General features: G+C 42.5%; 1 protein-coding gene across 4 annotated transcripts in view; it reads left to right on the top strand.

Annotated features, from left to right (window-relative positions):
* Positions 1 to 21,573, top strand: part of zbtb46 (zinc finger and BTB domain containing 46) — a 62,863-nt gene that overhangs the window by 11,435 nt on the left and 29,855 nt on the right. For 3 of the 4 annotated variants that reach the window (XM_055012898.1, XM_023278639.3, XM_023278637.3), the window contains exons 2-3: positions 10,867 to 11,087; positions 11,223 to 12,162. In XM_055012898.1, coding sequence (XP_054868873.1) covers positions 10,902 to 11,087; positions 11,223 to 12,162 — 1,126 coding nt within the window. In that variant the 5' untranslated portion in view covers positions 10,867 to 10,901. Of the gene's footprint in view, positions 1 to 10,863; positions 11,088 to 11,222; positions 12,163 to 21,573 lie in introns of all 4 variants that reach the window. The other variant, XM_023278638.3, reaches the window with a different exon arrangement.

Raw genomic sequence — 21,573 nt, 5'->3', positions numbered from 1 at the left:
GGCTTGCTGGCAGAAAGAGAGAGAAATCAGGGTAGGTGTTAAATGTGAGTTCTGAGCCAGTCCATAGCCTTATATTGTCATCACCACTTTAGCCACAAAGCCATTTGGTGTGTTTCAAAACAGAACGGAGATTTGCCAAATGACTAAAAAAATGAGAGAAACTGGAGGAGAAAAGGGAGAGGGATGTAAAAGCAAGCTCGGGGGAGAAGGAGAGAATAAAAGAAAATTATGTTTGCTTGTTTTTTTTTTTTGTTGCAACCTGGGTCTTATTTTTGTAGTTGTTGTAATAGATTTTGTAGTCATTAAAGGCCTGAAGTGCTGAATTCTGATCATCAAAAGGGTTAAAGAAAAATTGCCAGGTTGTCAAGGCAGCTTCACTCAAACAGGGTTTTGTGATCCATCATTGCAAAGAAATGTGTGTAACTTTGGCACACTTTATTTCCAAATGTGTGCAAACTACTTTATCTTTCTCAGATTTCAGGTGTGGTTCTGTTTTTGAGGTTTTGGAGTGTCCCTGCTGGCAGGGAGCGTTCCCGCAACATTGTATACAATTACCTACAATTTTTAATATTTTTTTAAGAAAATGTTTTAATCAAATGTTCTAAGAACATTTTAAGAATATTTTAGTTTCTAGTAATGTTCTTATGAAGTTAGTATAATGCTTCAACAACAACATTCAGAGGATGTTGTCAGGAACACGGATGACGTTCCATGTCAACAAAAGAAGGTTTTCAAACCAACGTCTAAAAAGTATTTTCCAGATGTTATCAAAGCCTCAGGTGTTTTTTTTATTTTTTATAAAGCGTTCCTGTAATGTGACATATTATTGCAATATTCTGGCTGAAATGTTTTGTGGATGTTGTTGAGGAAGACAATACAGAACTTTCTTCTATAAAACTTGCTCAGATTGTTCCACGATAACGTTGGAAGAACATTCTCAAACCAACATTCAAAAAATGTTTTCAAGATGTTTTTGGGCTTCGCGTGACAGAATGTGTTTTTTTAATATGCAGAATATTTTATAACATTCCTTTAATATGATATACATGAACTTGACTGCACGCACACAGCCCTGAACTCAATGTCATGAACCACCTTTTGGGATGGACTAACGCTGACTGCGAGTCAGGCCATCGTCCAACATCAGTGTGATCAGGCTGAATGGGAGCAAATCCCTGCAGGCTGCTTCCAAAAAATCATGTGGAAAGCCTTTTCAAAGAAGAGGAGGCTGTTAGCAGCATATTAATGCCCATAATATCAGAATGAGATGTTTGATAATAACTTAAAGGTGTTATGATCTGGCATCCACACACTTTTTTGCAGCTATGTAGTACAGTTGGTCAAAGTTTAACTGGAAAGTCTGTTAGCAAAATCTGCTGGGTGATAATTTTAGGAATTTTTCTTCAAATTTCCACTCAAGCTTTCTTTATGGCCTCTGTGATTTTGCGCTTTTTGTTCCTTCAGTGTTACTCATTATATCACAATCAGCAGGTTTGCGAATATAATCTAAAGAACTAATTTCCATTACAAATTTACTAGTTTTAGCAGCTTTGTGCACTCCCCTCTGTGGAAAGAAAAAGCAACAAATTTCTGATGTATCTGTGACCCATCCGTGACCGCAGGGAAAAAAAAAAAAAAACTTACACAATACAGAGTTCCCAGAAGTCAGGAACTAATCCTGCTGTTGGACAGTGTCACACCTAAAAACTCGACCTCAGATAAATTTACTCATCAGCAGATGAGTCTCCAAACTGTTTTGGTGATGAAATCGGGGTTTTGCAGCAGATGGTGATGTGGTCACATGAGACTTCAACGCCGTTGCTACCGTACTCCTACCTGCAATGTCCAAATAGAGAAACTTCCCAGTGGTGATTTCACTTCCATGTACCTCACAGATATGTAGTCAAGAAAAAAAAATAGAATGTCAGTTTGTACATTTTTGTTGAGCTGGTGTAGTTTTGGATTGATTAATGATGGGACAGCATTTATATATATATATATATATATATATATATATATATATATATATATATATATATATATATATATATATATATATATATATATATATATATATACTGCTTTTTGAAAAGTATATGCATTACCTGTGCATACATTGCATTTGATTGCACTTCTGCAGCAATAAAAAGCCCTCGACCGATGGTGTGTTTTAAACTTCAGTATGAGATCTATAAATGGAATATTCCAGTGCTGGTCATTTGAGATTTGAATGACACCTACTAACTCACAGCCTAGTTCATCAGGGCTCCCCCTCTGTCTGCAGAGGTGGCTGGTGCTGGACACTTTCTATGTTAATGGAAACATCAAACAAAAGACTCACTGTCTGGCTATCTGCTCTCATCCTTTCACCCCCCCTTCGCATCCTTCCTCTTCCCATTCTTTCCTCCCCTTTCTCTCCACTCCTTTATTTCCAACTCGCGCTCATTTTCTCTCTGTCCTCTCACCTTCCCTCCCTCCCTACCGTAAAGCCCTCTTTCGTTGTTTTATAGTCGTCCCCCGCCTCTCCCTCCCACTCTCCCCTCCTTTCATTTTGGGTTCTCCGACAGTGGTAATGAGATGTTTCATTATTTGCATTTCACAGCTTTTAATAGAGAGAGAATTTAGGCTAAGCCCCGGGTCGTCAGTCAGGGAGTTACCATGGGAGACATAGCAGGCTTAGGGGCCTAGAGAGAAAGATAGCCCAGAAACTACACATTCGCACAACTCGCACACATGCAAAAGCGTCGAGGAGGAAGACGCAGACAAAAAGACAACACGGAGATGGTCAGATGGCTTTTGTCACCCTTGCTGTTAAGCTCATGTCATGTCAGATAGTCTCACTGATAGTTTTGTAGGTCATTGGAGGAACTTCAGGTCGACTTGGAACTCAGCCATTAGTGTTTAGGCTAAAGGACATTAACGGCAACGTGTTTGAGTCACACCTCCTTTTCCAGTCACTCTGAGATCATCCCACTCCATACTTACTATGGCTGGATTTCCAAAAGATCACTTTAGGCTTAACACCTGTGTGGCTGAAGGTGAGAGGGCACTGTGGCAGAAGAGGCCTGGAGATTCTAAAGGGAGCACGTTAGTCTCATAAGCTGGATAGGAGGCTTACGAAGGCAGATCTATCGGCAGGTGCACCGAGCGTGAACATGTACAAAAAGTACGGCGAGAAGTGTGGAAGCCTTCAGGTGGAAACGCGGAGGGTCCGGGTGTTGTTTTCGGGTATAGTATGAGCAAGGTGGGACCGAGGAGAGAAGAGCAAGGGATGAAGGGAGTAGTGCTAAGTCTCCCTAAGCCTCCTGGATCCTCTTTGGTCCCTCTCCACATGACATGGCTATCCTTCTTTGAGTCAATCTCTTCCTCCACCTTGGCTCCTTGGATGCCGGCCAGGGAAACAGAGAGCGGACGGAGAAAAGGGAGCGCGAGGTAGAGGTGCAAAATGTGGCACGATTAGAGCTGGTGGGGAAGGTGGAGGAAAATAAAGGTGGACAGATGGAGGGTGTGTGATAAAAGAAACAAGGGAAACTGACAACACAAGAACGTACAGGGAGGCATGAAGAAGTCAGAGATAAAATGATAGACAAACACGAACAATAGTATATTTTCGAGAGAAAAAAGGACAAAGAAGCTAAGAACAAACCATTTGCAGCGAATTGTTTTGTTGTGTTGTTATTTTTTTATATAAATAATTGCAGCTTGCATGCCTGCCTGTGTCTGGCTGTGTGTCACGTGCATGTGTTTGAGTGTGTGTGTGTGTGTGTGTGTGTGTGTGTGTGTGTGTGTGTGTGTGTGTGTGTGTGTGTGTGTGTGTGTGTGTGTGTGTTATTTTTGTCTGCCTTGTTGATGGACTGCCACCCTGGCTTGTCCCGGAAGGCTGCCAGCTCCGTCGGATTGGGGATTAACCCCGGGATAATGGCCTTGATGCCCAGTTGAGTGGAAGCAAAGCTGTTTAAAAAATATTGGCTGCTCGAGTCACTCTCCCCTCCGTTCCTGTCTCCCCCTCTTTCTATCTTCCGTCTCTATCGTTCTGGCCTTGCTGTGTCTCTGATTCTGCTGTATCTCTTTTTTCACTGTTTTTCACTCTTCTTTATCTCTCTCCGACTTCAGCTTTCCCTTTTTTTTTTTTTTTACTTCCATTCTCTGTTTTGACTTTTCACCTTGCTCTGTTTCTGTGTCTCCTCAGCCCATGTTCACAAAGACCTTCCGTGGGCTTCATACTCGCAAAGCGTTGAGCACCGAACGTCGGCAACATTTATCACACATTCAGGTTTATATTGGAGATAATAGTAATAAACCTTGAAACTTAATAGAACTTTTATTTTTTTATTAAAGTAGAGAGTACTCTGGAAAGTAATGTCTGCCCTCTATCATACCGCCGAGTTTGAAGAACAGTGCATGTGTTGGCCAGCTGAATATCATTTTAATTGCATTTCTGCATGTTGTAAATGTTTCCTGTGTTATTTTCTTTCTTTCCCTACAAAGAAAAAATTCCTCTTACAACTAAAAGAAAAAAAACTTCCTTCCGCTCAGATTGTATAGATATTTACATGCCATGTCAGAGATTCTCTTAATATGAACTTCATTGTTTATTGCACTTTGTTTTGAAAGCTTTACATTATACATAATTCATTTAATGCAGATCCACCATCCTGTTTGCCTTTTCCACAGAAACTGCCTGCCATTATAACATAGTGTGCTGGTGCAAGTCACTACTAGAAAGTAGGCAAACGCGAACATGTTGCTTTTTTAGCTCAGCTGAAAAAAAAAATTGTTACTGAGGCATGAAGCTGGGATGGTTGACAACATATATGCCAACTCTTGGCGACTGAGTCCTGCCTTGATGATTCCCTCCTCCTTCCTCCTCACATTCATTCACTTCTTCAATCTCTGGCCAGTTTTTATTGAGTCCTCCCTGCTGATTTTCAAAGACGGTGCCAATATAAAGGCAGGGATGTTAAAAAGAGGGAATTCAGTGCTAATACAGGACGCTTTTATTTAAAAATTAGATAAATTGACCATGTATTGATCCATAAAGAGATTATTTTAAAGAGATTATTTTATTGCAGCACCATGTTTAGACAAGTCCAACTCGTGTGTAACCCGAATTCAACTTTTAACCTGCATAGTTTGCTGTATCTCATGGAATATTAGTCACTTTATCTCATGGTCATGTTTACATGTCACTCAGTTCTGCTTTTCTTAGTTCTTAGTTGTTGCTCGCCTCTAATTTTGCTTCCTTTGTTCTTTTTTGCCCTTTAATATCTTATTTTCTAAGTCTTTATTTAATGTCTACTGTTGCACGAAGAGAGAGTAACGAAATTTCGATTCTTGGTATGTCATGTACATATTGAAGAATTGACAATAAAGCTGACTTTGACTTTGACTAAATACGTGTCTTAATATACTCTTTTTTATTAATTCAGTAAATTTTTTGCTCACCACCTAACATGTGTAACTTTAGTATTGACTCTCTTTGAGCTCTTTTTTGGTCTCCACCAACTTTTACATAGAATATTGGACTGTATAGCTGCTAAATGTGCCAATGTCTTCAGCATATTATTGGTAGCAGTGTCTGTTACGTCTTATAAACAAAGTTACGACTCTTAATCAGAACTTTATTGGTGAAACCAACTACCACAAAAGCAACTGAATTACAGCTGGAAACCTAAAACAACAAGCTGAAAGATGTGACTGTAAAATATTCTCATGACCGAGACAAACTGCAGGTGAAAATTTACCCTATGTTTGCCACTATTGGTCATTTAACACAATGTTCTTAAATAATAATAATACTAGTAAACTGTTGCGTAAATATTCAATACTCAAAATGCACAAAAAATGCAAACAAATATTTTAAAAAACTATCTCGATCTGCACTTTACATGGTTTTGTATTCAATCTGTTAAATACTGTCAGTTTGGTTTTCCTCTAGGTTCATTTATGCGCTTATTTATTTATTTATTTATTTATTTATTTGACCACTTAAAAGAGGGCTGTGTGAACTCTGTGTTCACTCAGTGTGACATGCCAAACTAATTTTATCAAATAATGAGGAAAATTGTTCCATTTGCTGAGCAGAGTGTCACCATGTGAATGTAGAGTGATTAGCTGACAGTGACAGTTTTTGCCACTAAATAATAATTTGCCTTGACCAGCTGGAAAACCCTTAATTCAAAATACATATACCTGCAAGTGTATGAAACTGCATAAACAGTGTTAACTCATACATAAAGACACATGGAGCCAGTTTATCCTTGTACCTGCTGACAGGAATGTTAATGGAGGGGGAATCAACCAACACCACAGAGAAGATGTTCTTTGAGTGGGTTTTACTTGCTAAAGTATGTTCAGCAAGCTTGTATTATCACCTCGTGTGAAGATGCTTCACATGTCGTAGCGTCGTCATCCAGTGTGACGTGCGAATACCTCGTTAAATCACAAAGTTAGAGCTCCGTGTTAAACCCCGGACAAACAAAAGTGTGGCTCTTGCCTTTGATCCAGAAGGACCTTGCGCTCCGTCTCCCCTCGGTCCTGTGCGGTCAAGGAGGCAGAGAAGTGGCTCAGAGGGACAGGCTGCATTAAGAGAAACACAAGAAGGAGGAAGCCCCATTCTCTCACTCCATCACACGTCTCATCTCTTTAGCTGTCTGGCCGGGGCCTAAAGTGACTTTGCTGTGATGTGACCAGGACAAACCGGGTGTGATGCCATGACGGCTCCGCTAAGCGTGTGAATGTGGGTGTTTTTAGTTCTTGCGCGCGTTTGTGTATTTAGGGGCAGGGAGCGAATGTGTGTGTGTTGACGGAGGGGGTTTGATTTTGTGTGTGCGTGTAAAGAAAGGAGGGGTTAAGGAGGACAGTCACTTTTGATTTGGCCTCAGAAGGGTGACAGGGACTTGGAGCTCTGGTGGCATGCTTTACTGAAACAATCGTCTCTGACCACAAATAACCGCTCACAGACTGTCAGCCTGCCTCCTGATGACTTTTTCCTTGCTTTTTCTTTTATTTTTTTATTTTTTTGCAGTGAAATTTCACAGAGGGATGAAAAGCTTTTTTCTGCTGTGTGACATCCTGAAAGCAGGCTTTAGTCTCTGTAGCCTTGGTGAGGCTGTTAATGCTTTGGATGAGACGCAAAAGTCTCTCTCTCTATAGTTGATTGTTTGACAAGTTCAAGTGTATATTTGAAAAAAAAGTGTGTTATAAATCAAGGCTGTACTCACAAGCTAGAAGGAATGGGTTTTGAGTCCGGCTCATGGTCGAAGCTCGTGGGGGAAAAAATGGAATGAGGGGAAAAAAAAAATGACGGGATGAACGCTGGAGAGTTTTTTTTGGGTGTTTGTGTAGGGGTAGCTTGGGATTGGTTCCTGTGTAAAGGGGGTCTTTGACTGGAGGGAATTGGACATGCTGAAATTAAACAAGCCAATTAGGCAAGCAAAGAGTTTAGAGGTCACAGCGCACTCCATTAGAGCTCCTCTTCTCTACCTAACTACTAACTCACTATGTCTCTGAGGCTGTTCAAGCAATAAATCTGATTAGACCTCTCCCTCTCTTTCTTTTTCTCTCTCTCTCTCAGGCCCTGCTGTTGTTTTATCCTGAACTCGTCATTGTTTTTGTTCAATTTGAGTCGCTGTTTGTCTTTGGGTTGCAGTTGCAGCCACTCGTTTGCACAAAATCACACACTTTGTGCATTTTTTTAATACTCTCGGAGAAACCTTGTATCAGAGTGCAGTACCACACTCAGAACTTTGGACATGAATTACAACCGAGTGCAAGGAGTTGCTCTAATTAAGTGAAGTTCCAGCTCAACCAAATTACACAAAAAAAAAAGATTTTCTCTCTGAAATGCAGTTTTCTTTGATTTTGTAAAAGATCAGAAATATCTGCTGTATGTCTGACATTTTTGTTGCCAATTTAATCCAGCAAAGGTGCATGGACTTTTGTTTAGAGCTGCTTGAGCATAATTGAGATAAATTTCATTCTTTGGTAATCTGCTGGTTTTCTTAATTATTCCTCTTTTGAGAATGCCTCCTGCAATTTACCAAAGTCCAAAAGGATGGAATAAAATGCCTAATTTGTCGAACCAACATTCCAAAAACCATAGAGATTCAGTTTTGTATTGTTCACGACAAAGAAAAGCGTTGAACACTCACATTCGAGAAGCTGTGCGTTTGCCGCTGCTTAATTTTTTTGAATAAATGCTGATTGCCTCATACAAAATTCCGTTCACCTAAATTGCATTTGTGTGGAAGCACAAGTTTCAAATATGAATAGATGAATATCTTAACACATAACGTGGAGGTCAGTGCTTTTTTTTTCTTCCCTTTTTTTGAAATTTAGGTGAAGAGACCCTTTAAATTCACCGCTTCTCCTGCTGAATGACCTGCTTTGGTTGTGATTACCATGTTGTTTGTTCAATCGAGAGCTTGTCATTGTTGAAACTGGGACTCTGAAAATGGTAGAAGAGGCGGAAACAGAGGCGGGTGGCCCCTAAATGCAGCACTTGAGCGATGGCGGTCTTGCTCCAGCTGCTGATTTGGTGTAGCCGGCTTTCTTTCACTGCCCCCTCCGAGCTGCCATCAGATACATGTCTCGAATGGAAGCTGCTGACCGCTGTATGCTGTACGGTGGCTCTTCATTTCACCTCCTGCATTGACTAGAAAAAAAAAAGAGGAAGAGGAATGGGAGGAATATGTCTTGGTGAATAAATGACTCCTTTTGTGTGTTATATGGCTTTGAGACGGAGCCTATCTTATAGACTTGGGCTATACAATTGAATGTATCCGTGGCCCTGAGAGAAGAAGAGCAGAGAGAGCAGGAGCAGCACTGCTGTGTCTTTAAAGCTGCTCGGTTTGTCTGTAAAGGTGAGAGGTGAAGACTCTCAATACCTCCATCAAACAATGCAGGAAAGAATATCTCAAGATTAGACTTGCAATAGAATTTTTTTCTCTAAGAAATGTGTGAGGCAGAGGATGAAAACACTTGCGTCAAAACTTGCCTTTTGAGACTCTGAGGGACACTGTTATTCTGCATCCAAGTTCCTTCCTCCTTGCACTTTTTCTTCCTTGACTTTAAGAATGCACCAATCAGAGTGAGAGGTGTCGAGCCAGAAACGCATCGATCGATTTATTTATTTATTTTCCTGAGCAAGGGATGCTTCAGCAGTTGTCACCACCACTCCATCCGCTTGTCCGTTGCTGTTCATAGGAGGTGTGTTTGTCCAAGTGGACGTGGGAGACACTGTGGATTTATCTGATCTTACAAGCCATCAGGTTGAGCAGAGCTTTGCTAAACATGACCTGAAGTGTGCCGGCCCCCGAGCAAACGCTGCTGTCACCTTGGTCAACCCGAGCTGTCATCTCTCAGAATGGCCCATGAGAGCTGACAGCTGTGGCGTTCCCAAAACAAATCACTGCTGCGTTTGGTAACACTCTGCGTCCTCGCGATTTAGCCCTCACTGAGACAAGAGCAGGAGCGGCGGCTGCTAATGCTCCGGCTAATGTACTGCTTGAATATGTGTGTGTGTCTTCATCTTCTTCTCGCGCCGTGTGTGTATGCATGCTTGTGTTTGCTAGGGCTTATGTGGTTTCTCTTTGTTTTCCCGCCACCTCATTGCATGGTTCAACATAGCGATGTTCACCGCTCTCTCTTCGTCTCCTTCTGCACTCCCCTCGTCGTGGCCTTTTTTTCCTTCATCCCCTTCTCTTGTGTGTGAGCTCCAAGTCCCCTTCTATGTCATCTAACCTGTGCACGGCGGAAAAAACACACAGGCTATATGATGTTTTATCTACGCTCAAGCAAAAGCCCACTTACATTGGAGATCAATATTTGTGTGCCCGAAAGCCAGAAGTAGAGTAAACTTTATGTGCTGATAGATAGTAAACATTCAAATTATGAGCTTCTCTGTGAGTTTTTTTTTTTTTTGTGGTAAAATTTTTCATAAAATACAGCAGCATTCCTGCACCAACACCATGAATCACATCAACGAGAGTTGGATCTTCATTCACTGACAGTTGAGCAGCTCTGCAAATTGTCATTAAAGGTCCTTTCTCTGTAGTTTTCAGCAAAACTTTGTGTTCACAACCTAGACTGAACTGTGCAAGATCTGAAACACTGAGGTGAAGGTTCGAGAGTGAATTTCTGTCTTAACTAGACAGCTGATTGAATATTCACTGTGGAAATGAGATGAAAAAAAAGTAACAAGGAACTGAGGTTGTGTTTATTGATAAATTTAATGGTAAAGTGGTCTGTATTAAATGAGGTGTTTTTCTAGCTCAAAACTGCTTTGTGAAAGTGTTACACTTTATAACTGACATTTTTAATGAGCTTACACACACTCACTCTCACACACACACACACACACACACACTCCCACGCACACATAAATGAACCTGTCAGACACGGTTTAAACAGAGATTTTTGACTATTTGTTACTGGGCTGTTTTTAGACATCAAACTACAGCACTTGAGATGTGGTTTCTATTGATGTCATTGTTTTTATGTCACAGTCATTACTGACATATCCTTACCCTGGCTTATCTTTAAAGGAGTGGTTCAGTTAAATTTACGTATTTCTTTCCCTACGTTACATTTAAATGAAATCAGTGATTTGCATAGAGCTACCAGCCATATGTACGGACTTAAAGGAGACATGCCTGAATACGTTGCCGCCTCATTTTCCTCTCTAGAAATAAACTGTACGACGGAAATTTCACTGCTTCTGTGCTCTACATTTTTGCTGTTGTGCATCTTTGTAAAATTACAGCAATCAGATGTGCAGACTGTACATTTAATGGTGCAGTGTGCTTCATTTTGATGAATGTTTCATCCCAAATTGTGTTGCCTGTGTGTTTCATTTCCAAGCAGATGTTTGGAGGAGAGGCTTTTGTTCAGCTACACAGATGAACAACAGGAAGGAGGACATGGAGATCTCGTCTCACTACCGTCAGCTCCTCAGAGAGCTCAATGAGCAGAGGCAGCACGGCATCCTCTGTGACGCCTGTGTCATCGTGGACGGAAAGATCTTCAAGGCCCATAAGAACGTCCTCCTGGGCTCCTCACGCTACTTCAAGACGCTTTACTGCCAGGTGAGGTCTCGTATATCTTGTTTTTTTTGTCTTTTCAAGCTGATAAAGCAGTTTCAGATATGTTAAAAATTAGTTTTGTTCTTATTTAGCTTGATATGAATAAGCAAAGACACCCTCTGTCTCTTCACTCTGCAGGTTAAAAAAGGGGCAGAGCCTCATCACCAGACTACTGTCACTCACCTGGACATCGTCACGGCGACGGGCTTCAAAGCCATTCTGGATTTCATGTACTCGGCACACCTCGCCCTCACCAGTAAGAATGTGATCGAGGTCATGTCGGCCGCCAGCTACCTGCAGATGACGGACATCGTCCAGGCCTGCCACAGCTTCATCAAGGCTGCGCTGGACATCAGCATCCGCTCTGAGATGGCTGATGAACTGGCCGACTTTGAAATGGGAGCCGTCGCCGCCGCCGGCCTCGGTGGAGGTGGAGCAGTTGGAGGCGGCGGAGGAGGAGTGGGTATAGTGGGAGCAGGGGGTGTTGCGGGAGCGGGTTTAGGAGGTGGTGGAGGGGGGATAGTGGGCATGGCTTCTGAAGCCCTGGCCTCCATCATGTCTGGTCGCAGCAACTCCCCTTGGCTGGCGCGCCGCACCAGCCCGGCCAACTCCTCTGGGGACTCAGCCATCGCCAGCTGCCACGAGGGAGGCAGCACGTATGGAAAGGAGGACCAAGAACCCCCCAAGAGCCATGAGAGCCAGGAGGAGGCCTGCCACGACTCCCAGCCCGCCTGGCCACATGACTATAGGCCTGTCACTGTCAAAGAAGAACAGGTGTCCCCTGCTTCCTCCTCTCATCCCCGGGACACTCCTAGGGGGGCAGCCCAGAGCCAGGGGGAGCAAGGGGCTGGGGGTGCTGGTGGAGGTGGTGGAGAAGGGCCCTGGCAACCCCTGTCAGGGTCAGGGCGAAGGAAGAACAGGAAGAACAAGGACACAGTCAGACATATTACCCAGCAGGCTGAGAGGAACTGGGACCGAGAGCGGGACAGGGAGAGGGACAGGGACAGTAGGCCTGGATCCCCTCTGCCCTCCATGCTGGCTGTAGCTGGATGGAACTACAATGGGCAGGACATCCCAGGTAAGGCCGACTAACCTCTCACAGTCTTCTGTCTCCTATTTGTGGAAAGTGCTTCTGCAGCAGTGGTTAAAACAAGGCAGGTGTTTTCAGGATTTAGTGGCTAGATTAACAGTTTACTGTCACAGCAGCAGGTGGAATTAGCTTTAGCTTGGATCTCAAAATTGGAGGGATGGATGTAGGCCAAAAAAAGAAGTCTTTCCATCTTGGAAAAGTCTTTGTGAGGCAGAGTCGATGACTTTCAGTTGCTACAGTTTTGTAACGCTATCCTCTTCTTAGTTATCCAGTCGTGTAATTAGTGGATGACTGGTGAGATAATAAGATTAGGTTAGATAATTGGTTGAGAGTGTGATCTCAACACCTAACAGTAGCAAAATCTAATTTATCTTTTAAACTTCCTCTTCTAACTATTAAGTCAGTAGCAGCATGGAAGCGATCACATTCCTTTGTTGACTTTTATAGAACTCTTGTGCAGTAAAGTATACACGACACTTCACAGTGTAGTACAGTAGTGCCTAATACTTTGAATCCTGTGTGCATACGTCAATGCATGTTAGCCATCCGTGCAGTTTACTAGTAGAAAATGACCTCTTTTCCTCCTCCGGGGTTGAGATTAGCGGGCTTATACGCTAACGTGTACGGCCTAAGATGATTATCTCAAATCTTGGAGGTGTGAGGTGAAGCCTGGGTAAATGCAGATGGATAATACAATCCTCTTCTTACTGCAGTTTATGTAAGCCATACTCCCACATACAAACAAATACATACACAAACACTCTCATGAACACATATTTATTTTGAGAAAGCCTCACTTGATCTCCCAGCCTTACGGAATTGTTGAGCAAATTCCTGTACACTAAAACTTACACATGAAAAACTTACCTGGGTGTGTGTGTTTGTGTGTCTGTCTGTCTGTCTGTCTGTGTGTGTGTGTGTGTGTGTGTGTGTGTGTGTGTGTGTGTGTGTGCCGTGGGGCCCAAGGCGTCGATAGGTAGATCATTAAAAGTAAGAGAAGCTAATCCTGGGCGCATTAAGGGAGTTGGCTGTGAAATGGGCACACGCATCGCACAGCGAAAGAAAACAGGATAATTGAATTGACCTGGGTCACTGCACGGATTACCAGCGTGTCCTCGCCATCCCAGGCTCCTCCCCCTCTCTCTGGGGTTTAGGGAAGGACCTTCTGGAAAGGGCGTGAGGAGGGAAAAGGAAGAGTGAAAGAGAGATAGAAGAGAGGGGTAATGAAAGAGAGAGGGAAGAAATAGCAGAGGGACAAAATAGGAATGCGGATTGGACAGAGAACATGTGTGGGCTTATGACGATGTGTCTGCTTAAGTGTCCTAAGTCCCGGATCTTGTGACCTGCAGTCAGACCTTATTATGGTGGCCGAGTACATCTTGTCTATGGCTTCAGAGTCACACACACACACACACACACACACGCATAATCGCACACACCGTACAGGCAAATGCCACTATTTGGACCACTGGCCAGTTCCACAGTTCTGTTCTTTGGTAGAAGGTAGAGTTTAAGTCTGGCTGTGGTTAATGAGAGAGATGTTTTCTCACCTAAAGGTTACAGGAAGTCTAGTGTTGCTGCCGGTGTAGGCTCACAGGGTGTTCGCCAAAAGACAACCATTTATCCTCGCCTTCGACCGGGTTTTGGGCTCAAAATGGTGCAGAATGGGCCGGATTGGGTCTCCTTTTGGAGGGACAGCTTTGCCATTTAACGGTGAAACCTCAGAGTGGTGGTGTAAATCAGGATACGTTTCACTGCTGTGTTGAGTCAGTTTGCGGGGGGTGGTGTCCTTGTGCTTAGTGAAGGTTTGGGGGACTGTTGAACAGGTTTAGTGAGATCATTATTGTCCCGTGTTGGGGATGTTTTGCCTGCAAGAGTGCTCTTTTAATTCCACCATGTAAGTCAGGTCCAAAAATACACAGGATGTCTGTGAGTTTATGAGAGTTAGCGCACTTAAGTCTCCTTAAGTCCAGGAATTTGTGGCCAGCAGTCAAAGATCCGAGTCAGATGAACAGGCAAATGGATGGGGCCTAAGAATTAGAAAGTGATGTAATACTATTAATGCGGGTATATTAGAACGTGATTACATTATCTAAGTGTGTACTGGGAAAGAAATTCGGGGCCTGGACTTAACCACGGAGATTGGCCCGGGGGAGGTACGGGGGGTGTGCAGGTCGAGTTGATGAAGGTTGATTACATATAAACACTCCCATGTTCAGGCAGACAGAAAGAACCAGTGAAGAGATGAACAACTTTACAGATTTTTTTATTTTTTTTGATGGTCCACCGGCTCAGCATGTGGCGACTCACTGGGATTTTGAGTGGTCAGTGTAACACTTAAAATATTATACAACTTTGTAACATAGTTAAGATATACTGCAAAGATCTGCTTAAGAAGCATGACAGTTTTTTTATTGCTTCACACAAAGAAGATACTTCATAATGATGAAACACTTTAAGCTCTCACCAAAATTAAAATCAGAAGATAAGATAAGCCTTTATTAATCCCACAGTGGGGAAATTTGCAGTGTTACAGAAGCAGCATATTAGCACAAAAATAAAAATAAACCAAAATATACATAAGTACTAGTGCTAGAAACAATGGTATTTCACATATTAGTGCAAAGATTATTTGATGAATAGAAATATTGAAAGAAGTTTTAATATCACACAGATTATTATCTATATTAATTTCATCATTAATTCAAAACGTACAACAGATGGCTGTGATTGTTGCATTATCACTACAAATAGAAAATAACAAGCCCTCGTTTCTTTCTTTGAATAATGTGGCCACTTCAGGTCCACTGCTCTATTCTTTAGGCAACAAACTCTGTAATTACATTCATTCATCTTTTATTTGATTAGTTTTGCTGGTGTGTGTGGGACAATTTCATCCAAGCAAACAAAAAAGCAAATTATCTGTCGATTAGACAAATCAGAGAGAATCTTCGTATATTAGAAGCTGGGAAGCTGTAATGTTTGCATATAAATGATTTATCTAGTATCAAAATAGTCGTTTAAGTTTCTGTTGATTGAGTCATTTTCACAACAAACATTTCTCCGTTGCCACAACTGGAAAAGCAAAGGTGTAAATAATGACAGTAATGATGGCTCAATATCAGACGCATCTAATCGAATGTAGCCATCATCATATTAATGTTGTTAATGCTTTGCCGGCGATATAACTTGAAGTCAGGTCTATAATTGATTAATTGAGAAATCGTTTCAGCAGTATTGTTGGTGTAGGGGTATTTGTGTCATTGAGCTAAGGGGCTGTTGTTCCATGAAGTCCAGTTGTTGGTTTCCATGAAGGGATATGGTGAGTATGAAGGAGAAAGGGCACCTTCAGTCTGAGATTAGCTTAATTGCTTCATTCTTTATTGATGAGAAGTGCCTGGACACACTCTGCCTCTCTCCCATTCATCTGTAATCAGTGTCCATGCTTTACTATTAGAAATGCACATATGACACAAAACACTGGGGGCTGCCTGACCAAGGATTTCCACTGGATTGTTCTGTAACATAAGGATAATATATGACTGTGTAAAGGCTTGGCGTATTAGCGCAGCAGCAGCAGCAGTTTCAAAGCGTCCCATGAAAATGCCATGTGCCCGTGTTGACATAAACAGCTGCAGGAATTAGGATTTGTTTTCTTTAGATCCCCTTCCCTTGCAAACATCTGCTGTGTTCACTTGATGTCATTACTGAGGCCACTAAGCACTCAGCATCCTTTTCTCTCGCTCGCTAATGCTTGATCTCCGCAGTTCTTAGACGCACCTTGTCTGCTGACACAAATCTTTGAAATCTCGCATGTGAAGCAGAGAGAAGAAATCAGCGCCGCTTGCATTTCAGTGGACTGATCATGTGTATGTTTTCTCCGCACAATGCTATATTGGAGGTGACAATTTTTGAGGAGGAGAGTTTTAAATAGTCCGTGCTTCGCCTGCCTTGCTTATGTCCTGAACCTTTAAATAATTACCTCAAATTATTTTTAGTTTGGCCCCCGCTGCTTCTTCCAGACCTGGATTAAAAAGCAGCTGCAGATCAAAGACGGCAGTGGTTTGAATATTAAAAATCAACATTTTTTTTAAACAATTCAGTATATTTTCTTTGTGTAATTCATGCAGTGCTGAAACGAGGGATCCGTTAATCAGTTTGTTGGAGAATAGAAACAATTTTAATGTCAAGTAAAAAGTTAATTTGCTTGTTCCAGCTTCTCAAATGTGACGATGTCAGTTTTTGTTCCTGTTTTGCTTTGAGTGTCAAGTGCATGTTCTTATTTTTCTCTTGCTTGTTTTGTGCAATCAACAGATAAATGAATTAAATTAGCACCCCAAAGTCCATATTGTATTTTACACGCGATAAATAGACAGGCATGTGTTGATATATATTTATATTTCGGTCTTCACGCAATATATGAGAAAATAATTGCATCACAGTTGTGATTTAAGTATTTCTAAAATACAGGTTTTTCATTTTGTCCACAAAGGCCTCACCTTCTGCCATTTGAAGATTTCAGTATTTTATTTACACCTTGTGCTTTTATTCGTTTTATTAAAGTAGGTGTCACCTCTTCAAAAGGTGGATTTGTCATTTTGGAGGTAGAACCCTTTTTTTCGTTCTGTCTTTGGCACCTGCCCTCTCAGATTTAGAAGAAGTCAGAGCCGCTGAAAACACGAGTTAACGATTGATTTCTTTCCTACTGCCTTTATACTTGGGGCAAACACCAACTTGATCTTTATCCCACATAATAACGGCACTGGAAATACTTTTTGTGTTTTTCTGTTGGTATTAAAGCGCACACACACACACACACACACACACACACACACACACACACACACACACGGTGACCTTTAGTGGCAGCTTGGGGGATTTTGGCAATCCGGTACATGGCCGGTGTGATATACACACACTCACATACACACAGCTGAGAGCATCTGATTATGTAGACGTGAACAGTTCAATCACACGTGGGCTGTTCTTTCCATTTCCCTCTAGCTGTTGCACATTGATTACATCGAAATTCTTTTTTGAAATCCAACATCTTTATCTGACTCTCTTCCTCTCCGCTCTGTGGCCTCAGAGTTCCCCTCCTCAACTGCTAATACACACACATACACACACACATACACACACACATATGCCCACGGAGGCATGCTAAAAAAATGAAATCATTTTTCCGTAGAACTGTGTCCTGTTTATTCCTTCGAGCGCAGGAGCGTTTGCAGTTAGCGCTGCTGCATGCTTCAGCTTGTTTGAGACTCAGATCTTCATCCTCTCGAGCCTCCTGGACTCACCTGGGGCCTGCAGACAGGTGATCTCAGAACTGCCCTCTAGTTTGCACTTCCGCATAAACTTTCTCTCTGTCTCTTTTTTTTTTCCGCTCCCGCTCTCCCTGCGCTCCTCTCCCCAAGTCTCCGCAGTCTAAAGGTGAACACTTGAAATAATGAATCGGATCCCCCTTTCGGCCCCTTCCTCTCTGTATTCCAGTTAAGACTCTCCCCATAGTATTTGCACTTCATTAAACTTGAAATAGGTTTAATATTTAAAACACCGTGAACAGATTTCAACCCCCTCACCCCTCACACACCTCTCCACTTTTTCCTCTCCCTTCTTTCTTTCGCTCTCGGTTTAATAATCTACTCTCATATTTCCTCCCTAATTCACTCCTCCTTCATTAAAAACCAAAATAGATTTAATATTTCAGACTGTGTGGACTTAATTTTTAACCCCTTTCTTCGCGGCTCAGTGTTTGACACATGATGGGTTAGATAGCTACATCATGTTGAGGCCTCTCCTGCTGTATTTTCTGCCTTCTCTGTCCATTTTTTATTTTAAATTTTTTTTCTGGTGGCTCCTGGTTCATCTTTCTCACTTTTTCCACAGTCAGTCTATTATCAGTTCTGTCTCTCACTGTCTTTGTACTCCCGGCCTCTCTCTGTGCCTCACTCTGTCTCCCCCACCCCCTGTTTGCTCTGCTTCTTTGTCCTCTGACTGCATAGATGATTTCAGCCCTTTTCCTCCCACCCTATTGACTTTTGTGGCCTGCTCACCCCACCTCCCCCAGATTCCCTCTACTCCCTCCATCTCCTCTCCTTCCCCTTTTTTCTCCTCTTCATTTTCACACAAACTCATTTACCTCCCCTCGTCCTCATCTCTCACTTGTGTTTTTTTATTCTTTGGGGAGTTGTGACAGAGGAGTGTAATACACTTCTTTCTCCCCCATTTTTTTTGTGCCTCCTGTTCAGTCCCCACTAAATTAAGAAGAAAAAAAAGTTCCATTATCACTGTGGTAACCAATCATTTCTCACCGCCCACCAGCCATCTTTGTCGTATGACCTCACATCCTGCTGGACATTATGGGCAGTCCACCAGCTAAAAGCCCCTTCTTTTACTCCACCACACCATCACACCACACCACACCACACACACATTCGCACAATTTTTCACACTCTTGCTGTCTGTCTTTTTCTCTCACAGCTCTCTCTCTCTCTCTCTCTCTCTCTTAGTTCTCAATACTGACACCTGCTCTATTTATAATTCTCTGGCTTTAAAAGAACCATTTTGGACAGGAAGCTGCCCCCTCCCCACTCCTGACCGTGGCTTTTTTCCAAAACGTCAGCACCCCCCACCTCCCTGCCTCCTGCCCCTGGAACAGGCCGGAGAAGGATTGGTGGGTGGAGAAGAGGAAGAAGAAGAAGAAGAAGTGTGTGTTTAGAGGTGGGGGGGTTAAAGATTAGCCATCCCACCCTGAGTGCACCTGGGTCGGGCCCATGTGTAGTCGGCCACGGCCCACACACATACTGTCCACTCTCAACCACTAACTGACTTGTAAGTTTATAAAACATAAACCTGCACAACACCTGCAAAATGCCCTATAAAATTTCTGTACAGTGCTACATGTCACTTCAAAATATATGTGGTTAAATGCCACACACACATACACAAACTTCTTGGCATCGATTGCTCAGGTTTAAGAATCAAACTACCCAGAATGCACTTTGACAGGATGTCCTGTTGGCATGACGCAGGGCTGGAGTTGGTCAAAGGGGGTTTTCGTGGTTGAACATTCACAGCAGTACCCCCAAAGTTAAAAAAAACCAAACTGGCCCAATATATCAACACATACTCCACTGCAAACCCCAAGTATCTACACACAGATGTAGGTTACAGTTGACTTTGTAGATCAAACACACATCCATAAATTTAAGATAATACACTCTACGTCCTCTCTAGCTCAGTTATTTTTCTAATTTAAAAGAAGATGATACCTGAGGGCCTTTGGACTATTTGTCTTTGCTTTCTTCCTTATTTTCCAAAAAACAATTTTGCTCTTTTATCGAGGACGGAATGCCGCACGATTTCAGCTTATTTTCGACAGAAAAAAGAATCAATAACAGCGAAATCTGGGTCAAAGCAGGTTTTTAAAATGCCACTTGCCTCGTGCACACACTGTAATTTAACATTTAATGTGTTGGGTTTTTTTGTACTTACTTAGAGGGTGTGATGAGTAAGTTGCTGCATAATCAGCAGGACATTTGTGTTTTTCTCCTGTTTTCGCCTCACTCTTTATGAAGTCAGAGGTTTTTTAGACTGACACTGAAAATGAAGACAACTGTGCCCCCACAACACCTGCTCAGATGAAGATACTGAAAGTTCGACATTGAAATACTATTAATAGACTTTATGACTCTTTTATTGTTGTCTTATTTGTCTTACTTCCTTTTATGGGATTATTATGGTTGACATATTGGAACTACAGTCCCCATAGTGCTTTAGGAGCTGTATACAGGAAATTGTTTGTGTGTATGGTACAACTTCATCCCTGTTGTAATTCCTGTATTAGTTCGCATTTTGGCGCGAAACCTTAAAGACCCAATGACAGAGCAGTTTCTTAGCAGATTTAGGAGCATTTGTTGGCTATAAATTGTTGTTAATAATGATATACTCAGAAGAAGAAGTTGTTTGGTTGTTTAGAGCTGAATGAGTTATAGAATCAAGCATGAATTCTGACGTATGTAGCAGCGGTGAGGCGCTAAATACTTTTACTGTCTTTGCAGTATCTTTGCCTTCTGACGTCTGTCTTTCGGCAAGATAAGTCTGTGAGGCTTGACATGATTGAGAGGAAAGGACACACAAAATTATGTTTAGTTAAGTCAAAGCTAAGTTTGGGAAACTCAGATCTCAAGTTGTCACAAGAGGAACTTATTTTCTGTTAAATCAGATCCTCATTCAGTAGCAAAAATATATCAACTTTTGGCTACCCTGGAGCCTAAAACCCTTAAAAAAGTTTAAACCAGTGTACTTCTTTTTTGAAAAATTTAATTTTTAGGAATCTGTAAGAACTAAAAACAACAGGTTTTGAGCGAGGCCTCCTGCTTCTCTTCTCTGATGGGGGATCCATGACAAGGCTCCTCTTTTGGAGATATGAGATGTGATGTGATGGGAGTTAGGATGCCTCTCCCTCACTCCTCCAGTGATCTGATAGCCAGTAATGGGCCCTGTAGCCGTGAGCCTGGCAGCTCTGCTCACTGTGGCTTATGTGTCACACTGTACCCAGCATTCACCGAGAGTTAGTCGAGCGCAAGCAGCCGGGATATCGAGACTAGTAAATTGTGTGTGTGAGGGGCCGACATATACGCTGGCAGACTGACTGACAGGGAGAAGCAGAAAACGGCAACTTTAGTGAAGAGCTTAACCTTAAAAATAAAGCACTTTCTCGTAAGCTCACGGTTGGATCTGCGCTCTCTTTCTCTCTCATTTTCACTCAACCTGAAGTTCCTCTTTTCCCGGTCTGTTTATTTTAGAAAGGTGGCTTTGTTCTATTTACTGTACCCACTCCCTTGGCGGCCTCTACCCCTCGTCAGACCAGTTAGAAAAGGGGAGCGACAAGGAAGAGGAGGAGGGGAAGAGGGGGAGGTGGGCGCATGATGTTTGGACAAACGGACAACCCGAACAGGATATAGAGGTCTGCAGCCTGTGGGTGTGTCGGTTTGGCCGTGACACAGCTCGCACACAAACACACACAGGCATGCACACACACACTCACACACACTCACTCACTCATGTGTACACACAATCGTGGGAGTGTTCCCGCTGTAGGGCAAAGTCTCCCTTCCTCTTACACATTCATTCTCTCCTTTTTCCCCTCCTTCCCTTCTTTCCCCCTTTCCGCCGTCACACCCCTCCACACCTCCTCCCTTTGGACCTTTCTTTCTCCTTCATCCCTCATTCCTACTCTAGTGACAAACCCCCTCCTCCTCCTCTCTTTTCATAAGAGGAAAAAAGAAAGTGTTAAAGATACAGAAGAGTTGGCCAACAGCGCTGAGAAACTAGGAGGGAGAGGCCAAAATCACCACAGGGGACAATTATGGCTTCGGCTGTGTACATGTG

Source organism: Amphiprion ocellaris, chromosome 8 (assembly GCF_022539595.1).
Source record: "Amphiprion ocellaris isolate individual 3 ecotype Okinawa chromosome 8, ASM2253959v1, whole genome shotgun sequence".
NCBI lineage: Eukaryota > Metazoa > Chordata > Actinopteri > Pomacentridae > Amphiprion > Amphiprion ocellaris.
Note: the sequence above shows the minus strand (reverse complement) of the source record. Positions and strands in the feature narration are given on the sequence as shown.